Genomic DNA, 23,420 nt, shown 5'->3' on the forward strand with positions numbered 1-23,420 from the left:
CCTTCGGAGCAGCAGGTTTCCTCTGTGCATACTTCTTTCCCATGCTGCGGGGCGCAGAACACGACAATCTGCAGGCATTGTGAAAACAGCACACGACAATTTGCTTCCCATGGCACCCGCAGCACAGAAACCTCTTCACAAGCTCTCAACGGCCGAGTAAGCGTAGCGTGCAATGGCAGCGATGCGCTCACCTATCAGGCCGAAAGTACATTGCTGCCACAAATTCAGACTTTCACAATATAGACTTCATTTAGAGTCAAATTTTCTTTGCAACAGGAGCTCTCATTTCAGATGACACACTGTGAATAGTGCTGTGTAAGGCATAGAAAAATTTTAAAGTGCAGCAATGAACAGAAACATGAAAGTAATTAAAATAATATTTAAAATGTACGTTACACCCTAGTGTACATTTCATGTGTTTCAGAATGAGAAAGACCATTATTGATTGCAAGATATCACTGGAACTAGTTTAGGGGAACATTGTGTTTGCATCAAGGCAGACCAACAGTTCCCATACCAAAAGAATTATATCAGGGCTTCACAGCAAACATGCTCTGTGAGCAGATGGTGATCGCAGGTCTGCAAGCAGTGAGTACTACCCCTTCCCTCCCCTTTCCATTGTCACAGGGGATACAGCGGGGAGACATGTAGATTTGTGTGAATGAGAAAATTGAGCGTGGCATAAATGCGTGGAGAAATCTGTACTGTCTTTATACTCCTTGTCAATTAAAGTATCAATTACCTCAAGCTCCAAATCAGTGCACATTGAGGACAGGTAGCTTTTTCATTTTTCTGTTCAGTTACACTGTGATTCCTGACATTTTTCCATAACTGTACACACACAAACTAATAAATTGCATGACAAATATATAGATTTTTTTCACTTTCTTCAACACTGCTAAGAATGTTGTAGCCGTGAACCTGTGATATCTACATTTTCATAGATTTCTAAAGAATAGGCGACACACACTGCAAATATATCGCAAGCTGGCCCTGAATGTCATCTGACATAATGTGTGGGGCATATGATTGCCATGTTTAATAATAGTATCATGCCAAATCATTCTACCTGGAGAGGACGTAAATGTTCAGCTGCAGCTACCAAGTATTCTTTTATTAAATCATGATCCATGAAAGGGCAAGGACTTTCGTAAAAGTAGTGCAGTTTTGTAGCTCATCCAAACAGCACATTCACTTGATTTTTCTTCCTCTTCTTCTTCCCCTTCAGAGGGCTTCCTTTTAAGTTTTAAAACCTCTTGCAAATGCTCGGGTCCTTTGTATTTTTCCATTTCTGTGTTGTTTGACTTGCCAAGTCATGTAGTACAGTTGTAAATTGAACTTCCTGAAAGTGTTCAACATTGTATGAGACACTAAACATTTTGCAAAGCTATCTTCTACAAGAAGAAATGATAAGATTCCTCCCACTTCAGATTGAAATATGAAGACATTGTCAGTGTTACAGAATGCCAACTAACCATTGCTGCCATTAGGTGGCACCGCTGTCAAAACTGACCCTCCCCTGTTTCAAAGTTAACACTGCTCCTGTGTTGTTGGAGCTATATGATGTGTGTTAATTTCCCTCACTCCCCGCCATTCCACAAATGGTCTATTTACAAGCAGGAGCCTGAGCAGGCACAAGTGTTCATTCTCAAAATCAGCGAGTTGCTAAGCCTTGAATTACATTGTCAAGTTCCATTTCCCATATGCATGCTGTGCAACAGAACAGATAGCTTTAGAAAATAGCAATCAAAGCCTGACCACTTATAGGGTTATTAATGCTTTAGAGACTTTAAAATTCCATGAAATATAGTCCGATTAAAATTACTTTGTGACTGACGTTTCAGTGAGTTGAGTGATGGGAGCCAGCTGTGAGCGAGTAGCACTTTTTCGAGTGCCATATGTTTGCTGTGCTGCCTGTTTTGTAGGTATGTGCAGCATTTTGTGGAGCATGGCTGGTTACATGTTGGCAACACTGTCCCCTGCAACAGCAGTAATTTTAATCAGAGTATAATATCTGTGATTGTGAATGTCCAGTTTGTTGGACATGGGGACTTCATTGTTACCAGTCATTGATAAAGGCATAAGCTGTGTAATCATGGACCAGGGGAAAATAATGGGTTTAATTGGTCACGTTATTCACTACATTTTCTGAATATTGAAAATATGTGCAGAGCAGTGTGGAGAACATTTTTTCACACAATCTACATATAATTTGGTGCGGCTTCCCTACCCCCACCCCCTCTCTCTCCCTATCTCATACATTAGTTGTCATTCCTTGGGCTTTTGGAAAGAACTTTGAAAATATAGTGAAATCTAGTAAGTGTGGAAATAGGTTGTTTTCACTACTAACTAAGAAACACCATACATACAGATTCTGGCACCCCTGCCAACTTGGCTCCCCAAGCGAACACTAGTGTCACTTTGGCCATAAACCAGCTGTCAATATGTAATCTGTCATGAGTCCAGCTTTTGTGCTGCATGTCTTGTGAAAGCTGAAACATGATACATGCACTACAGAACATGTTAAGATGAATACGGCTGAAAGTTAAAAGTGTATTCAGGATCTGTTTCAAATTGAACATATTTGTGCAAACTATATTTCTGTCTCTTGCAATAAAACATGTCACTTCGAACTTACAGTACTAAGGTGTTGAACTCTCATTTAAAATACTGCTTTTTCCAACCAGGTTTTACTGGTTGTGGGAGGGCAAGCACCCAAAGCTATTCGAAGTGTAGAGTGCTACGATTTTAAAGAAGAACGCTGGTATCAAGTTGCTGAAATGCCTACACGCCGCTGCAGGTAATACACTTATGACATGTATGACCTCATTTTTCATTCAAATACTGTACACAGTTAGATAAAATTAACTAGTGCTTGGATAAAAGAGACATAAGTTTTTCATGTTCACTGCATAAACACATTTTAATGTATGCATATGACAAATTGCAGTGGTTATGCACCATTTCTTTCCTCCTCTTAATCATTTTTTAGTGATTGTTCTTTGAAGATTGGTTTCTCATTACATAAATTGTACTTGAAATGCTTTCCAACGTGACTTAGTACAGTTGTTCTTTCATTTTATCTTGATATTCTTCAAGACATAATGGAATTCAGACTTGCTCATTGTCAGTACTGCAAATTCTCCATAAATTGTACTTGAAATGTTTTCCAACGTGACTTAGTACAGTTGTTCTTTCATTTTATCTCGATATTCTTCAAGACATAATGGAATTCAGACTTGCTCATTGTAATGGAATTCAGACTTGCTCATTGTCAGTACTGCAAATTCTCTCTCTCTCTCTCTCTCTCTCTCTCTCTCTCTCTCTCTCTCTCTCTCTCTCCCCCCCCCCCCCCCCCTCCCCCCTTCTACTCCTCCTCCTCCTTCTCCTCCTCCTCCACCTCCTCCTTCTCCTCCTCCTCCACCTCCTCCCCCATTTGTGCAGTCTGGTGCCATTATTTTTCCCCCTCATCTAGATAATTTTACAGTACAGTGGTCAGTCAGAATGTTATGACCTACTATTGATATAAAGCCATCCAGGCAATAATGGCGTCACCTGACAAGGACTGACAGCTAGTCAGACAGTCACATGTGGTGCATATAATAACAGTGAGTGCGCTGTCCGTGTGTAGAATGGGGAGGGTGCGCTATCTATCTGAGTTTGACTGAGGGCAGATTGTGATGTCCCAGAAGCTTGGCACAAACATTTCAGAAACTGCACAACTTGTTGGATGTTAGAGGAGTGCTATGGTGAGTGTCTTCAACACGTGGCGAAACCAAGGTGAAACGGTGTCCATACATTGTGGGGTTGGCAGCTTCCCTCATTACAGATGTTGGGTGTCGTTGGCTGGGCAGACTGGAAAAATCAGGACAGATGGCGAACTGTGGCAGAACTAACATCAGACTTTAATGCTGGGCAAAATACAAATGTGTCTGAATATGCAGTGCCCCAAACACTTCTAACGATGGGCCTCTGCAGCCGACGACTCATGCATGTTCCAATGTCAACACCGCGACATCGGCAACTGCGACTAAAAAGGGCATGTGACCATCGGCACTGGACATTGATGCAGTACCAGACCATTGCATGGTTTGATGAATCCTGATACCTTCTTCGTCATGCCAATGGGAGGGCGCATATCCATTGTCTTTCAGGGGAACAGCTCCTTGACACCCTTACTAAGGAGACAAGCTGGTGACTCGTTCAACACCTTAACAGCCAAAGGCCAAGAGTATCATATACTGGTTGCCGACTATGTACATTGTGTCATGACAATCATGTTTCCTGATGGCATTTTTCTGCAAGGTAGTATGTTATGTCATAAGGTCAAGAGTGCGATTTCATGGTCCCCCAACTCACCAGATCTGAACCTGACTGATCACATCTGGGATGTGATTAAATATTGGCTTCAGAGCTCATTGCTGGAAGTGGAACTTAGGGAGGTGGTGGGTGACTGGAGAGGTAAGGTATGTGAGCTCTGTTTCTGTATGAGATTTGGAGGGTAATTGTTGTCTCTGAAAACCTTACTGAGCCCTTTATACATTTCAATAGGGACTGCTTGTCATCATTACAGATGTGACAGCCACTGGTGCTAGGCTGTATGGAATTACTTATTGGTATGGAGTGGGTGGAAGCCGTCAAAGTGGAGATATTGCTGGTTGTTTGTAGGTTTGATGTAGACGGAGGTACTGATGTACCCATCTTTGAGGTGGAGGTCAACTTCAAGGAAGGTGACTTGTTGGGTTGGGGTGGATCAGTTGAAGCGAATGGGGGAGAAGATGTTGAGGTTCTGGAGGAATGTGAATAGGGTGTCCACATCCTCGATCCAGATCATAAGAAGTCTTCAATGAATCTGAACCAAGTGACAAGTTTGGGATACTGGGTGGTTAGGAAAGATTCCTCTAGATGACCAATGAATAGGTTGGCATAGGATGGTGCCGATCTGGTGACCATTGCCATACCGCGGATTTGTTTGTAAGTGATGCCTTCGAGGAGATGTAATTTTGGGTGATGACATGGAGACCAGGAAGATTGTAGGTTTGGAATTGTCCCGCCATTGGGAAAGGTATTGTTCAATAAAGGCAAAGTCATTTGCATTCGTGATGTTAGTGTAAAAGGAGGTAGCATCAGTAGTGACGAGCAGGGCACCATATGGTAAAGGAAAAGGAACTGTGAGGAGTTGGTGGAGGAAATGTTTGGCATATTTTATATAGGAAGGTAGGTTGCAGGTAATAGGCTGAAGGTGTTGGTCTACAAGAGCAGAGATTCTCTCAGTGAGGGCACAGTAACTGGCCACTGTGGGGCATCTTGGGTGTTTGGGCTTATGAAATTTAGGAAGCATGTAGAAGGTAGGAGTACTGGGAGTGATTTGTGGACTTTAGGAAGCCTATAGAAGGTAGGAGTGATAGGTGTGTGTGTGTGAGAGAGAGAGAGAGAGAGAGAGAGAGAGAGAGAGAGAGAGAGAGAGAGAGAGAGGGGGGGGGGAGGGAGAGACTCTGGGGAGAGGTTCTGAGGTGGGCCTGAGAATTTGAGGAGAGACTGGAGATCCTACTGGATTTCTGGAATGGGATCACTGTGGGTGGCAGGTTTTGTAGGTGGGTAAATCTGACAGCTGGCAGAGTCCTTCCACCAGATAATCCTTGTGGTTCAAAACAACAGTGGTGGACTCCTTGTCAGCAGGTAGGACTATAAGCTTTTCTGAATTGTGCAGGAGAGAACTCTCCCTGCAATATATCCTATGTTCCTGTAACCCTCTTGGCCTCAAGCTTCGTTACTCATTGTCTACTCACTGTCCTCTTTGCATCTATCCCCCTTCCCTGTTCACATTCCAGCATTTCACTAGTACACAGCCTTCTATTTCACCAAAGCACCCAGAGTCTTTTTACTTCTCTCTTTTTCTGCCCCCCATCTCCCTCTGTCCTCTGTCTAACCTCCCAACTGCACCTGGCTACCTAACCCCGTCTGCTCTCATCCCTGTATGTTACCACAAGCAGCTTTTTGCCATCTCCAACTCCTACTCTGCTATCCCTCACCCTCCCAGCCTCCTCCTTACTGCCACCATCCAGATTGTTTCTCCCATCATCTGCAGTTGCTTGCAATCTGTCCCCAGCAGCCCAAGGCAGAAGTCGTGTGTGTGTGTGTGTGTGTGTGTGTGTGTGTGTGTGTGTGTGTGTGTGTGTGTGTTTCTTTGGACTAATTCAGAAGGAGGCCTTTTGGATGAAATCTTACTTGTTTAGCATTTCCACTATATGGTGAGCAGCAATTTATCCTTTTCATTATTCCAGCCTGAATTTTCCTTTCTTTGATTTTGCCTAATGGCTTTTCCTCCATCTCGTAACCCAGTGTCGTTTTCGTTTGGTACTATTTTCGTATGCATTACTATACTCAGTGTCTGTCCTTTTCTTTATCTTCTTTTCTGTGTTTTACTTGTCACAATCTGAACCGCACTGCCTGCTCTTAGTTATGTGCCGCACTCTATCAACCATCTTGTCCATGCAGAATGCGTGGCCACAAGACCATGCTGATTGTTGATGCAGCCTCTCATGTCCCACATTACTCTAACCAATATCTTAATCCTATACCTTCAAATGATCACTCTTTCTGTGTAATTCTCGCATATTTTTGCATGTTATTTTCTGTACCTTTATTGTTCTCCCCTTTCTCCTCTCTTATTCCAGATCGCAATACTAACCTCACCTAATCTAGTCATATCTGCTGTCTGCCTTCTCCATACAATCTGCCCAAAAACCTGTAACCCCCATTATATCTTTTTATTTATTTTTATCTTTGATCTCATTGTGATTTCATGTTGATTTCAGTTCTTTTTTAAATTTCATTATTGGCCAACTCTGTTTCCTCATACTTCATCAGTTATGTCATTTTTGTGATTTTTCCCATGTATTTTTGTGCTTTTTTGTGATTTTTTTCGCACATATTTCTACGTTACTTACATATTTTTATGCATTTTTATCCTCCACCGTGGATCCTTGCCCCTTCTGTCTGCGCCAATACAGAAAAGTTTCCTTATCCGTAGCCAGAAGCCAGTCTCTCATACTGTTCCTGTGTTGTTTTGTAGCTCATGGAATCCCCTCAAATGGCCATCTGTGCCTGCACCCCTCCTTCCGTAGTGACCTCCATCTGTTCAGATCCCACCAAGTCCTTAACCCTCACCAACATAGTCCTGCAAAACCATGTGAAACAGACCCAAACTTGAAACTTCCTGGTAGATCAAAACTGTGTGCCGGACTGAGACTCGAACTCGGGACCTTTGCCTTTCGCAGGCAAGTGCTCTACCAACTGAACTACCGAAGCACGACTCACGACCCGTCCTCACAACTTTAATTCCGCCAGTAACTCGTCTCCTACCTTCCAAACTTCGCAGAAGCTCTTCTGTGAACCTTGCAGAACTAGCACTCCTGGAAGAAAGGATGTTGCGAAGATATGGCTTAGCCAGAGCCTGGGGGTTGTTTCTTGAATGAGATTTTCACTCTGCAGCGGAGTGTGCGCTGATATGAAACTTCCTGGCAGATCAAAACAGTGTGCCAGACCGAGACTTGAACTTGGGACCTTTGGCTTTTGTGGGCAAGTGCTCTACCAACTGAGCTACCCAAGCACAACTCACGATCCTTCCTCACAACAAACTCAGATAGATAGCACACCTTCCCCATTCTAAACACGGACAGCGCACTCACTGTTACTATATGCACCACGTATGTGTGTCTGACTAGCTGTCAGCCCTTGTCAGGTGACACCATTATTGTCTGGATAGGTTTATATCAATGGTAGGTCATAACATTCTGACTGACCACTGTACTGTAAAACTTGTGAGGACGGGTCGTGAGCTGTGCCTGGGTAGCTCAGTTGGTAGAGCACTTGCCCGTGAAAGGCAAAGGTCCTGAGTTCAAGTCTCGGTCCGGCATACAGTTTTGATCTGCCAGGAAGTTTCATATCAGCACACACTCCACTGCAGAGTGAAAATATCATTCTGGAGATCCAAACTTCCTTGTAATAACTCCTACCAATCTGTAAAATTCTCTTGCTGTGCAATCCCAAATTCTTGGCTCACATCTCCCACATTGAAACTCTTGCCCCATCAGGAACTAGAGCAGTATGCACAATTTTACCTCAGAAATCTCTCACCTTGGACTGCTATCCACCACTTCTAAAACAGCTTCCAGACCTCCTTCACATCCCCTCATGGCTGACAAACCCTGCCTCGAGGCTATTACTTTTACCCCACCCTCAAAATCTTGCTCCTACCACCATACAGAATCCAGAACCAAAACTGACCAGAAACACAGTCATGAACCTTTCCTCCAAAAGCCTTAGCTCCACAGAAGTATCAGTCCTTTGCAAAGGCCTTACCTTTTTTGCCCCACTCCCAAATTCAATTGTGAATCATGCTGGGCATGATGTAGTCTTTCTCTCCTTCTCCCAGTCCCTACAGTAGAAATAAATTTTCATCACCACCCCTACAAATCAGACTGAACCAAAGAGCAATGTAGAACCCTGCCTGACTGACTCACTTCATTCCTCCGTGTAACTGTGATCCTCCCCCACTACCCCCATGTCACTCCTTGTTAACATTCCAGAATTTCTTGACCTTGAACCTTGCCTCACCATCATTCTCCAAATGCCTTACCATACAAACTAACCTCATATCCACTCAAAGAACTGCAATCCACCACCTAATAAGTGATCCCAACCTTATAATACTACTTGCTGACAAAGGGTCCATCACTGTTGTTTTGAATCACAAGGGTTACCTGGGGGGAAGAACTCCACGAGCTGTCAAATTCATCCACCTACAAAACCTGCCACAGTGACCCCATTCCAGAAACCCAGTAGTAGCTCCTATCTCTCCTCTAATCCTTAGGCCCATCTCAGAACCTCTACCTGGGTCTCTCTCCCTCTCCTCAGCCCTATCATTCTCCCCACTCTTACCTTCCACGTGCTTCCTGATGGCCATAACCCCAACTACCTAAGGTGCTCCATAATGGCCGGTTATTGTGCCCTCACTGAAAGAATCTGTGCTCTTCTAGTCCAACAACTTCAGCCTATTACCTGCAACCAACCAACCTTTCCTCCACCGACTCTCCACAGTTCCTGTTCTTTATCACACTGTTTCCTGCTTGTCATTATTCATGCCACCTCCCTCTACACTAACATCCATAATGACCATGGCATTGCCACTATTGAACATTACCCTCCCCAACTGCCGAGCAACCTTCCTGGTACTCACCCATAATTACTTACCCTTTGAAGGTATCACTTACAAACAAATCCGTGGTACAGCAATGGTCATCAGCTTGGCACCATCTTATGCCAACCTATTCATTGGTCATGTAGAGGAATCCTTCCCAACCACCCGATACCTCAAACTTGTCACTTAGTTCAGATTCATTGATGACATCATCTGATCTGGACTGAGGTGAGGACACCCTATCCACATTTCTCCAGAACCTCAACATCATCTCCCCAATTTGCTTTATATGATCCTCCTCAATCCAACAAGCCACCTTCCTCGATGTTGACCTCCACCTCAAAGATGGGTGCATCAGTACCTACATCCATATCAAACGTACCAACCACCAGCAATACCTCCAGTTTGACAGCTTCCACCCACTTCATACCAAGAAGCCCCTTCCATACAGTCTAGCTACCCATGGCTATCGCATCTGTAGTGATGATGAATGTTCCCTCTTGAAATATACCAAGGGTCTCATTGAAGCTTTCACAGACCAAAACTACCCTTCCAACCATGTGCAGCAACAGATATAATGTGCTTATCTCTCTAGTCACCCACCATCTACCGAAGTCCCAGTGTCCAACCACAGAGGAGCATTCATCTCATGACGCAGTACCATTCAGGATTGAGGCAACTGAATCATGTTCTTCACCAGGGTTTCAACTACCTCTCATCGTACCCTGAAATGAGGAAAGTCCTATACATTATCCTTCCCAGCCCTTCCACAGTGGTATTTTGCCACCCACTGAACTTACACAGTCCTTGTCTATCCCCTCGTCCACAATAGCCCTGTAATAGACCTATATGCAAGACTTATTCTATACATCCTCCTACCACTACCTACTCCTGTCCCGTCACTGCTTCACAGCCTGTGCCATCCGGATCCTTCCTATCAACGCTAGCTTTTCTCAGTTGCATAGGTGGACTCTCCCTGCAATATATCCTACATTCCCATAACCCTCCTGTCCTTAGCCTTCATTAGTCATTGTCCTTTACACACCTGTCCCCTTCCCTGTTCGCATTCCAGCACAATGCAGCTACACAACCTCTGTTCTACCAATGCATCCACAGTCTTTTTACTTCTCCAGTTTTCTGACCCCCCCCCCCCCCCCCCTTGCCCTCTGTCTACTCTCCTGACTGCACCTAGTTGCCATGTCCCCTCAGCACTTCATCCCTGTTTATTCCCGCAAGCAGCACTTTACCATCCCCCACCCCTACCCTGCTATCCCTTCCCCTCCCAGCCTCCTCCTTACCCCCACCACCTAGATTACTTTTCCAATCATGTGCAGTTGCACACTATCTTACCCCAGCAGCCAGAGATAGTAGTAATGTGTATGTGTGTTGCATTGCATGAATATATATGTGTGTGTGTGTGTGTGTGTGTGTGTGTGTGTGTGTGTGTGTCTGTGTTTTGTCTAATTCAGAATAAGTCTTTTTGCCCGAAAGCTTACTGGATTATCAACATTGTTTTTAAAGAAAAACTGGTTTAAGAAAGTGCTTTAACCATAACGTATAGTTTCAATGTACAGAAAGAAATAACTGATATTTATTATACATGACAGAGAGATTACAGTAAGTATTTACAACTTTTCTGTAAAAACAAATTTTAATTAAAAGTCGATTATTGTACTGCTCTGTTAAATAAATTTGAGACTCAAAATTTTAGAAAAGTTCACTATACATAAATAACTTTTTGTATGCCAGTTGTGAAGTAAAATAAGCACCACTGATTTGAGAAGATCAAGAACAAACTAATTAAGAAAATTTTACCAAGAATTTGGCATAGTGTAATTGGAATCACAATATTTAGGAGTAGCAAAGATATCTGATGATATCAATGATGTGGAATATGTCAGACTATATCAACAACTGATGGTTTAGCTGAAATTTTCTTCTGAGCTCTCTGGTACATTCCAGGTATGGTAACTTGTTCCACGGATTGAGCTCTTTTTGTGACAATAATTTTTTCTTATGTTCAGATTCATAACTTCAGAAGTACCGTATTGTGGGCCACTCCCAGTGAATTTTACAAAACAAAAGTGTTTAAGGTTTCTGAAGCCAAGAGATGTGAGTTGTAAGTGTTTCTTTTTTATCACTCTCAGTTTCTGGTGCCTTCTGTGAGTTCAAAATACAGTACCTTGTAATATCACATCGTTAGACAGTTGTTTTCTATAGCAAAATTTCTGTCAGTGTTGATCTATTTGTCAACTTGTTGGCCTAAATCGCACCCAGTTCATTGGTCAATGCAGAGTTTATCACTTGTACAATTTCAGAGTGATCAGTCGTTGAGTCATCATCATTTACATCACTTTTCATCAAGGCTCAGTTAGGTAGACAGTAGTTCGAGGTTCTGCACAGAACAGTTCTGATATTTTTTGAAGGTGTCTGACAGTGCTAGGAACCACATTGTCCTAAGAATACAGGAAAGAGTCTGTGCTTGCTTCACAATTGTGTTTTCCGGATTATCACGGTCTTAATGTTTATCAGGGCAGTGGACCTCCAGACAAACAAGAATGTCAGAACCTTCCCCATTCTTTTCAAAATCTGTAAATTTAACCATTGTGCTATGTATGATCATTTATTACTAGTTACAGTCCTCCAATCAAAAGAGTCTTACCTTTTGTTGACCAACAGTTTATACCCATCGACTGCAATTTAGGTTCTGATATCCAGGACACAAACCAGTTTCATTGTTACCTCTCAACCATCCTCACAACATTATCTTCTTGATCCCTACTCATTGCTGTTGACACTATCTCCCTGTGCATCAATATCTCCAATGCCCCACAGCCTTACGGCCACTGAACATTGTTTCTCCCCAATGTCTTGCCAAATCCAAATCTACCATCTCATTTCTTGCACACCTGACGAAGTATATCCTTACTCACAACTTCTTCGAGGTTAAGATCTTCAAAAACAAATCGTCAGCATGACCATGGACAGACACATGACACTTTCATATGCCAGCCTGCTTATGGGCAACATAGATGAAACCTTCCTTAGCTATCCAGGATTCTAAACCTTGTCAGGTTTAGGTTCATCAGTTATATCTTCATGATTTGGATCCAAGGCAAGACGCTCTGTCCTCATTTCTCCACAGCCTCAACACTTCTCCTATTCACTTGGTCTGATCCTTGTAAATCTAGTGTGCAACCCCCCGCATGTTGACTTTCACCTCTTCATGGCTCCTTAAAAACCTCTGCCCATATCACACTAAAAAACCAGTAATGGTACCTCATTTTTAATAGTTTCCATCCCTTCTGCACTAACAAGTTTCTCCCATAGAGTTTAGCCACTTACAAATGGTGCATTTGCAGTGACAAGCAATCCTTGACCCGTGTGCTGAGGGACTTTCATATGCCTCACAGAAAGGCCACATTATCCTTGAAATCTAGTCTGCAAACAGATCTCCTGCACCATATCCACATAGGCCACTAACCTTCAGTCACTCCTGTGAACTGCCTGCAAAGGAGCACCCTGCTAATCTCTCAGTTTCATCCCAGACTGGAACAGCTTAACCACGTATTTCACCAAAGCTTTGACTGTCTGTTATCATGTCTAGAAATGAGGAACATTCCATCCACAATCCTTCCCACTCTCCAAAGTGGTTGTAACGCAGCAAATCTTAATGGGTTATAAACCAGCTGGTGGACACAGACAGATAAAGAATTGAACTGTCAATGACGAACCACTACAATTAGTGATCTGCACCAACCCAATAAAATTTAAAGATTTTCATTGTGCTAGTCTTGACCGTTTGGCAGTGTAAAATTACTATCCCTCTTCACCAGTACAGTATACGTAACAAGCTAATGGAATAACACAGTCCGACAAAGATGTACCTTCAGAATTCCAAGGCACTATTAGCTAAGTTTGCTGTTAAGTTTTTCTGCAGTAAATTACTTGTGATACTGTAACATAATAAAACTAGGAGAAAAATCTCACAACTGTTTTGCTGTAGTCTTAAACAATATACAAGTATTACTCAAACTTCAATGATACTTTAAATTAAGCATGTAATTTTTTAGTTTGATTACATTGCTTCTATTCTCAAGTGTAAATAATCAGTTGTTCAGAGCATATTAGAACAAATCTCAGATTCTGAAATGTTAAATGTGTACGATATTGCTAGGCTTTTTGCAAAATGCAGTGCAGAAAATTACTATATTGCTGGCTGCAACCCTTCTCAAACAAACAGTTAACACTACAAAGTTGCTAGTAACCTTTAATTGCCACTGATGAAAAGTCCTAATTTTGATCTTGTACTCAAGAGCAAGTAGATTCACCTGTAAAGTTACTTATTAAATTTTCTCTTTAGTAACACTTAGAAAAATTATGAGCTGTTCCCCTCCATTTGTTCCAAGCTCAACATTCCTTGTAAACAAAACTCAGCTATCAGCCAGTTAGAAATATAGTATTAGCACTCTTGGTCATTCTTTGCTCATAAGCCAACTAAATATTTTTTCATATTTTTCATTTTTAGTTTATATCTTTTTTGATTTTGTTTTTAATACGTCCCAATAAACTTGCTAAAATTATACCCATGATTAATGAAATCCCTTATTATATTGTGCATATTATATGACTTTAGTTTCTTTATGTGTATGATTATCTTTGATTGCTGTTTAGATATCTATTTGTTGAGACAGTATCTGAAAGAGAGCTCATTCTTGAATACTAAATCATTTAACAAATATTATTTCTTTCAATGTTTTTATTTCTTTATTTTGTCTTTTTTCCTTATTTGAGGGCTATTCAGAAAGTAGGGAACATTTTCACCTGACGCTGCTAGGCGTGCGCTGATCGCGTATATTTTGGTATATGCATGATCGGCAGCTCAGTTGGCATCCATCCGCAACAACAGGAACGTCTCTACGCATCTGGTTTTTTCGATATTTGAATTTGAAATGTGCACTGCCATCGAAAATCCCGCCAGTTGTGAGATGTGGCCTGTGATACAGTTTTTGCTGGCAAAAAACCTAAAACCTATAGAAATTTATCGTGAATTGTGCGAAGTGTACAGAAACAATGTAATGAGTGAATGATCCATCTGGAAATGGTGTATTCGGTTTAAAAATGGTGGAACCAATGTGAAGAGTGGATGCCCAACCTCACACGGGAAATAGCACAGAAGAACTCCTCAATTCATTCAAATGGGAAATTTTCCCTCATCCGCCCTTCAGCCCCGACCTTGCACCAAGCAACTTTCACTGGTTTCCCAAGATGAAGAACAGGCTTGCAGCGCTGCACTTTGATGACGACGCGGAACTCCAGGCGGGCGTGACTCATTGGCTGAAGTCTCAGGCGGCAGAATTTTATGATGAAGGTCTTTCAAAGCTTGTCCACCACTATGATAAATGCCTCAGTGTGTTTGGTGAATATGTGTAAAAGTAGTATGTCAGCTGCTCTTTCAGGTGTATATAATAAAATGTAGTTCTTGTACTTAGTTTTCCTTTAATACCAAAATGTTCCCTACTTTCTGAATAGCCCTCATACTACAGATTGAGAAAATGATAATGAAATATTTCTTTATTTCTTTTGGAAATTAAATAACATGCTGGGACTCTAGTTACTGTTTTTAAATGTTCACATTCAGTGTAGTTTAGAGGAAATAGTCGCATACAGATAGTACTCTGCTACTTACAGATATCCATGTTTCCCCAAACCTATTATTCAGTTGACCTAATAATCAGGAAGGAGGAAAAAATAAAAAATAAACACTAGTTCCCCACACCCACTTGAGTCCTAAATGAAACTGGATTAATCAAAGCTGATCTTCTTCTTCTGGCTTTAACGTGTACTCTACAATAGTTCTCCCCAGTATTTACCTTTAGATAGACACTCACCGCAAATATTTTGTAATTGGATACCAACACTATCCATCACACGGGCTAATGGTTCGTTTAAGTACAGTAAAACTCCACTTTTACACTTTTCAAGGGACTTCAGAAAAATTGTGTGAAACGTGGGAAAATGTAAAATGAGCGAAATAATGTTTTTTAGCTGTAAAAGTTACGCATAAGACACCCCCCTTGCACTTTATGTATGATATATGTACATAACAGGCATCAAAAGCCTTTTCAGTGACTTGTTTATTATCTGATGAGGGTTTGTTATCTAATAAAAACCACTAATGTAACTGGAACTGATAACTGTCAGGGAAGTAGGAACATTTTACTCAGTTTTGTATGTCATAATTGATGTTTTTGAAAGCCTGCAGCTGCCATTCGTTATTTAAATAATGAAAGTATTTTGTGGATTTTTGAAGTCTCTTGCACTGTAGTCATCTTTTTGAGGTTACCAGGCACTGTGCCTCATCAGTTATCTAGAAAACCACACACACACACACACACACACACACACACACACACAAACAAACAGTCACATTGTTTTTTGTGTAACATCACAAAAAATATGTATGTAAATACTGCACTTGACAATCAGAATAAATTCTCGAAACACGTTTTGCTCAGCATGAATAAAATATTTAACTGGTATTTTTAAACTAAAAACATTTGAGCAACGGAAAGTGAATGACAGTGTCAACTAGTGCTCCAAGTGGCCATATGCTGAAACATGCTAAATATGCTTGAAGGTCTCTCGGGCATGCAGCGGGGTTGACTGGTCGTTGTAGAATGAATTTTCGATGGTGTAACGTGCAATATCATCAGGTTACTCCTGTTGACTGATGTCCTAGGCCGGTGGGTGGTGTGGTATATATACCTGTCGCCTCTCCCCTCCACTGACTCTGCGTATGGACCGAGGGATGTGCAGTCTGTGGTGGTGGGGGTAGCTTGTGCTGACGAGATGACTGATGGGCGTCAGTACGCATGCCGCCTTCGGCGGGTGTGGTGCCCCATTTCCGCTGCTGCTGCAGAACTTTTATTCCTGGATTCCACGCTTGGCTGATTTGAAATCCGTTGTCCTTGTTAATAAGGTTCTCGTGCCGCTGGATTTCAATTGCTTCCTTGTATACACAGTCCCAAAAGCGGGATGTGTTGTGCAGGACTTCTGTGTTCTCGTATTTCATACGATGATTTGTCTCGAGGCAATGTTCTGCGATTGCAGATTTTGTAGGCTGTTGGAGATCAGTGTGCTGTTTGTGTTCAGTACACCTTTCCTCGGTCATGAGAATGGTTTGCCCCACATATGCTTTCCCACACTTGCACAGTATGAAATAAACTTCAGATTTCCGGAGTCCTAAATCATCCTTCACTGTCGGTACAAGGGACTTGATCTTTGGCGGCGGGCGGTAACCACATTTGATGTTATGATATTCTAGAATCCTGCCTATTTTTTCCAGATACGTTGCTTGCGTATGGTATGTAGGCTGTCACTTTCTGTGGATCATCATCAGGTGTCAGGTGTGGTGTGGTCCTCTGCTTGAAGGCGGGTCGAATTTGGTGGTCAATATAGCCGTTCTTCTGGAATACGTCCTTGAGGTGGTCTAGTTCCGGTTTTAAGCTTTCTCCGTCGGAGATCACACAAGCTCTGTGAACCAATGTATTTAGTACTCCTTCCCTTTATGACGGGTGATGACAGCTGGAGGCGTGAAGGTACAGATCCGTGTGGGTTGTCTTCCAGTAGACGCTGTGTCCCAGTGTTCCCCAGGCTTTTTCCGTACCAGAACATCCAAGATTGGTAGTTGCCCGTTTTTCTCCACCTCCATGGTGAACTGAATTTGGGGGGTGGATAGAGTTTAGATGTTGTAAGACCAGTTGGAGCTTCTCTTCCCTGTGAGGCCAAATGATGAATGTGTCGTCAACATATCTGTAGAAGACTGTTGGTTTTAGTTGTGCTGGTTCTAATGCTTTCTCCTCAAATTCTTCCATGTACATGTTGGCCACCACAGGTGACAGAGGGCTACCCATAGGTACGCCGTCTGTCTGTTCGTAGTAATGTCCGTCAAAAAGAAAATATGTTGAAGTGAGCACAAAGTTAAATACTTTCGTGAATGTGGGCCCAAATTTCTTCTCAATAAGATCCAGCGAATCCTTGAGTGGAACTCTTATGAAAAGTGATACAGCATCGAAACTGACCATAAGATCTGAGCTGGCCAACTTGAGTTTCCCCAAATGTTCCACAAACTGAGCCGAGTTTTTGGTGTGGTGCTCACATTTGTCAACCAATGTACTCAATACGGTGGTCAAGTGTTTGGCAAGCTGGTATGTTGGCACTCCTATAGTGCTCACTATCGGCCTGAGAGGAGTGCCCGTCTTGTGTACCTTTGGAAGTCCGTAGAGTCTTGGTGGTGCAGCAGCACACAACTGAAGTTTCTTCGCTGTCTTGTCTGTAAAGGTACTTCAATTATCTTGCACTGTATCCAACTGGTTGGATCCATCGTAATCTTCCTGTAAGCAGGGTCGTCCAAGATCTTATACATTTTCTCTTTGTATTCTGCCACCGTTAGTAGAACGGTTATGTTCCCCTTATCTGCTGGGAGGATGACAATGTCTGGATCATCACGCAGAGAACGCAGTGCGGCCCTTTTCCCGTATGGAGATGATGTGTTTCGGCGGTGCGGCCCTGGCGAGTGTGCGGCATATTTCCCATTTTAACTCCTCCGCCGCGCCGGGTGGCAGCTTGGAGGCAACTTGTTCCACTCCACAGATGATTTCTGCGACAGGGATTACTGCTGGTATAGGAGCAAAGTTTAAGCCTTTTTCTAGGACGGACAACGCAGTGTTGTTGATGATTTTCCCTGTAAGATTAATAACCGTGCGTTTAGTCTCCTGTTTGGGCTGTTTTGATGCAAGCCGATCAAATTTTGATGACTGTTTCATAGTTGCATTTCGTTGAATCCTCTCGTCTTGTGCCCAGGAGGAACATTCAACCCATTCCCAGGTGACAGGAGAGAGCAGGGACGCCAATTCTGGATGTAGGGCAAAAATTTTGCGCCCTATGGAGTCGAGCTGGCGGCATGTGTCTCTGATACGTTCACACACTAGGGCCAGGCTAGCTCTTCTGTCACATATGGGGAAACTCAAGTTGGCCAGCTCAGATCTTATGGTCAGTTTAGATGTTGTATCACTTTTCACGAGAGTTCCACTCAAGGATTCTGAGAAGAAATTTGGGCCCACGTTCACGAAAGTATTTAACTTTCTGCTCACGTCAACATATTTTCTTTTTGATGGACATTACTATGAACAGACAGCGTACCTATGGGTAGCCCTCTGTCACCTGTGGTGGCCAACATGTACATGGAAGAATTTGAGGAGAAAGCGTAAGAATCAAAACAACTAAATCCAATAGTCTTCTACAGATATGTTGACGACACATTCGTTATTTGGCCTCACGGGGAAGAGAAGCTCCAACTGGTCATACAACATCTGAACTTCTATCCATCCCCAAATTCAGTTCACCATGGAGGTGGAGAAAAACAGGCAGCTACCATTCTTGGATGTTCTGGTACGGAAAAAGCCTGATGGAACACTGGGACACAGCGTCTGCTGGAAGACAACCCACACAGATCTGTACCTTCACGCCTCCAGCTGTCACCACCCGTCACAAAGGGAAGGAGTACTAAATACATTGGTTCACAGAGCTTGTGTGATCTCCGACGGAGAAAGCTTAAAACCGGAACTAGACCACCTCAAAGATGTGTTCCAGAAGAACGGCTATAGTGACCGCCAAATTTGATGCGCCTTCAAGCAAAAGACCATACCACAGCTGACACCTGATGATGATCCACAGAAAGCGACAGCCTACATACCATACGGGGGCAACATATCTGGAAAAATAGGCAGGATTCTGGGTCGTCATAACATCAAATGCGTCTACCGCCCGCCGCCTAATATCAAGTCCCTTGTAGGGACAGTGAAGGACGATTTAGGACTCCGGAAATCTTGAGTTTATTTCATACTGTGCGAGTGTGGGAAAGCATATGTGGGGCAAACCATTCGCAGGATCGAGGAAAGGTGTACTGAACACAAACGGCACACAGATCTCCAACAGCCTACAAAATCTGCAATCGCAGAACATTGCCTTGAGACAAATCATCGTATGAAATACAAGAACACGGAAGTCCTGCACAACACATCCTGCTTTTGGGACTGTGTATACAAGGAAGCAATTGAAATCCAGCGGCATGAGAACCTTATTAACAAGGACAACGGATTTCACATCAGCCAAGCGTGGAATCCAGGAATAAAAGTTCTGCTGGAGCAGCGGAAACGGGGCACCACACCCGCTGAAGGCGGCATGCGTACTGACGCCCATCAGTCATCTCATCAGCACAAGCTACCCCCACCACCACAGCCTACACATCCCTTGGTCCATACGCGGAGTCAGTGGAGGGGAGAGGCGACAGGTATATAGACCACACCACCCGCCGGCCTAGGACATCAGTCAACAGGAGTAACCTGATGATGATGGCATGCTACGCTGTCAAAAATTCGTTCTACAATGACCAGTCAACCCGGCTGCATGCTCGAGAGACCTTCAAGCATCTCATTCGCCGGGATAATCTACGAACACATGCTAAATATGGTTTGACAAAGGTGTCATGATGATGACAACAATCACAAAACTGCATTTGCAGAGTAGAGACAGTTTGGAAATGGTTGTGACTGGTCCTGATATCTTCATTTGAATGAACCTAGTTACACCCATCAGCCACCATGCTAATTAGAGCTTGGCAGAAGCAGGAGATACGGCATGAACTGTTCCAACTGTTACATATTTACCGGTTCAAATCCACTAAGTAGAGTGCCCTGGTGTCAAGAAACTTAACCACGTAATATTTTTAAACACTACTGTACTGCCAACATCATGCCAGCATCTTTTTTTCTCCACTAATATTGTTTCGTAATATGTAAATTGCAGGAAAATTATAAATGTGTTGACGCAAAATCAGGTGAAAATTAACATTGTGGGCATAGGAAATATGACGGGACCAGTAAAAAATGTCATAAACAGCATGAAAATGTTGATTCCGAGGACGTAAAAGCAGTGTTGTAGTGTATAATGTTACTCAATAATCAGATTTAGACCTCGTATTTAGACTGTGTTTGCTAGTGGCTAACAATGTGTTATGACGAAGCCAAATAATTCCAGTATATGTTATCTAATACCTGCATAATAAATTCAGCGCAGTGGGTCATCTTTGAATATCACGACTGCTATGTACCAAAATCGCCAATAAATTGAAACAGGTCCCCCTATGAGAGCATTCAAACCAAGACACTAGCTTCAGAAACTAAGCCAACACCAAATAACTGCCTTTCAAAATTTTCACAACAACATAAGTGGCTTATGATAAAAGCACTTTTCATCAAAATGATCTAACGTGAATTCATTCCATTTATAATTAACTTCCTCACACAAGTTGCCCTGCGGAACCTTGGTAAAATTTCACTATCTTCTTTATCTGTGGTGACTGAACCACGGATATCACCAGTAAGTCATGCTCAAGTTGAACTTCCTGAAACAGTATCTTTACAACCTGATTCGGTACAGAGTGAGATGTACTCGTGGAACTCTTTGTACTCATCTCTGTCCAGAACAGCACTGCCATTACAACCATATAAAATCCTGTTGAAACCATTAACACAAATAAATCAGTAGCATTAGGCCACTTTTAACAACATACAGATTATTAAATTCAATCGCCTAGATGTGCAATACAGGCACACTCCAGCTGTCTGCACTGCACGTTTGCCCCTCCTACCATGTTAATGCAAGCGTCCCTCACTCCACCAGACACGGCAGCTTCTCACTTCCTCTCTCTCTCTCTCTCTCTCTCTCTCTCTCTCTCTCTCTGCAGCAAAATACACACAACATGTATAACTTCATGGTACATTATGCTATCGTATTACCCAACAGCTCTAATTCTCTCTAATGAGTTAAGGTGACACATGACATGTAACATACTGTGCAGTATTATTTTGGCACCTTACGTGGTATTCCACTACCCACCTAATGTATAAAATATCTTAACCCAGTCCCAACTGTTTGTCACATGGTTAATATCCTGTGCTACACCCAGGTGCAACACCTGTCTCTTACATTCAACCCCAAACATCCTAAAGAATTAGTATCTACTATATGAGCCTGCAAATGGAAGGTTGTACATAACATGAAATTGGTTCACAAATTTGACATTTCTCTTCCTTGAAGATTCTGGTCTTGTTCATTGATCGCTTCAGCAGATTTCACCAGCTGTTTTGCATGAACAGGCCTTCTCATATAGAGACGGGTGGCGATCCATTCACAAGAGTACACAGCGTTTGCTGACAGATTTCCATTTTCACCTTTTTTGGTAGTAGTTGTCATTGGATGCCAGACTGATTTTTGTGTTCAAAATAACTTTTTTTCAAATCTGACATCTTGAACCATAGACAAAAAGGCATAACATAAGCAGAGTATTGAATGTATTTGTTGCTTATGTAAGCACTGAAGTCTTTGTCCGCAGAAATTCTTATCATATTGTTCATATTAATGTGGATGAGATGGGGCTGAAAATAGTACAATACTATCTCTTTCACACTGTTGACTGAGGTGAAATGAATTCCTGATTCACACTATTGTTTTCCTTTTAATAATGATTATTATTGCTATTGGTGTTGTAATGTTTTACAGACACAATATCAGAAATAACGTCAATCAAATTTTATTTTGCTTCTACATTACGAGATCCACAACAATACTGAATGAAGTGTAGAACAGTACAAAGTCTCATAACTAGAGAATACATTAATATCCAGTCTCATAGGTGAGCATACAATAAGCAGGTAAACATAAGTGAGGCCAAGGGCCTGGCAGTCTAGGCGTATATTGGACTGTTGTGCGCACGGCACAGTGCTTGCTGCCCCTTCCATCTAGATTGTCAGATGACCTCTCTAGGCTGGCCATGGTGGCATTTGTGCTACTCATTGTTTGAGTTAGTACACTTACACTATAGAGTTACAACAGTTGCTATAAAAACATATTGGATTATTCACAATTTTTACAATGCAGTAGTGCAATGCTATTCCAAAGTTACTTCTTTGACTATTTTATTAATAGTAACTCTACTGTGTGTATGAGACATAACACTTGAATTTTATACCTCAGTAATACAACATGTATTTGATGCATAAAGAAGGGTCATATAACACTGCATACACAGAGTTTTGAAGCTTTGTCTGTTCAGTCACACATTTGCTCATGAGTCCCAGGAGTGGCATGGAGGATCTCTCTGTAGGTATTCTTTAGCATTTGTTTTGTGGGAATTCAACACTCATTGTGTTACAAACATCGAGATGCCAGTGTAAATGTGCTCCATTATGCTGGGAGCAGGTGTGGACGTTGATGTCTTATCAGAGTGAACAAAAAATTTACTGAAATACCAAGCCATGAATGACCAGTGGCAACTGTCTCCGCAAGGGAAAAAGGTCCAATAATTTCATCCTCCATTAAGTCACACCAAACGTTGACTTGTGGGCTGTCTCATTGATGCTCTGTGGTCTCATGATAATGTTCATTACCCTAAATTCACACATTGTGTCTGTTGACATTTCCCCTGAGGTGAATTGTTGCCTCATCGGAAAATGTAGTCTTAGTCAAGAAGTTGTTGTTCAGTGTGCTGAAGAGCATCTTCAGCAAACATTGTTATCAGGTTTCACCTCATGTAACAATTGCACTTTGTTTGCATAAGGTGTGAGGCAGTTGTGTAGTAAATCATAGGTAGTTGGTTTTGGGACACCAAGCTCACATGATGCCATACGAATGGAGTTCTTAATGTGTCTTGCAAACATATCTGAAATGTGAATAACAGCCTCCTCTGATGTTGTTGATGTTGCATCACCATGTCTCTTAAAAGAGATCCTGTCCCTAGGAAAACTACTTTGCTTGCCTCAGTTCTCTTGGCATCAGGAGGGTGTCTGTGCTACTCTTCACAAAAACACCATTAAATTTGCAATAATAGACTCTAGTTCTGCATACCACCACATGATTTGTGCTTTAGTATTCATTGGGATTTTCAGTTAGTTGAAAATCTTTCTCTGTCTTCAGTTGTCAGCACATGAAGTAAAAAAATGAATAAAAATAAAATTTAATTTGATATAGCATTAGAAATAATAAATTCCTCAGCTAATCCGCCATTCAAAACATAACAGAATTGTCTGGGTTGTTTATTATGTTTTTTATAAGAGTTTCACATTACGGCGTGTTGGACACTCTGTACTTTTGTTTC

At 42.2% G+C, this 23,420-nt stretch overlaps 1 protein-coding gene across 6 annotated transcripts in view; it reads left to right on the forward strand.

Annotated features, from left to right (window-relative positions):
- LOC126456985 (ring canal kelch homolog) overlaps positions 1-23,420 on the forward strand; it is a 140,944-nt gene that overhangs the window by 61,988 nt on the left and 55,536 nt on the right. For all 6 annotated transcript variants that reach the window (XM_050092941.1, XM_050092942.1, XM_050092944.1 and 3 more), the window contains one exon: positions 2,688-2,800. In XM_050092941.1, coding sequence (XP_049948898.1) covers positions 2,688-2,800 — 113 coding nt within the window. The remainder of the gene's footprint in view (positions 1-2,687; positions 2,801-23,420) is intronic.

The sequence above is a fragment of the Schistocerca serialis genome, chromosome 2 (genome assembly GCF_023864345.2).
Source record: "Schistocerca serialis cubense isolate TAMUIC-IGC-003099 chromosome 2, iqSchSeri2.2, whole genome shotgun sequence".
Classification (NCBI taxonomy): domain Eukaryota; kingdom Metazoa; phylum Arthropoda; class Insecta; order Orthoptera; family Acrididae; genus Schistocerca; species Schistocerca serialis.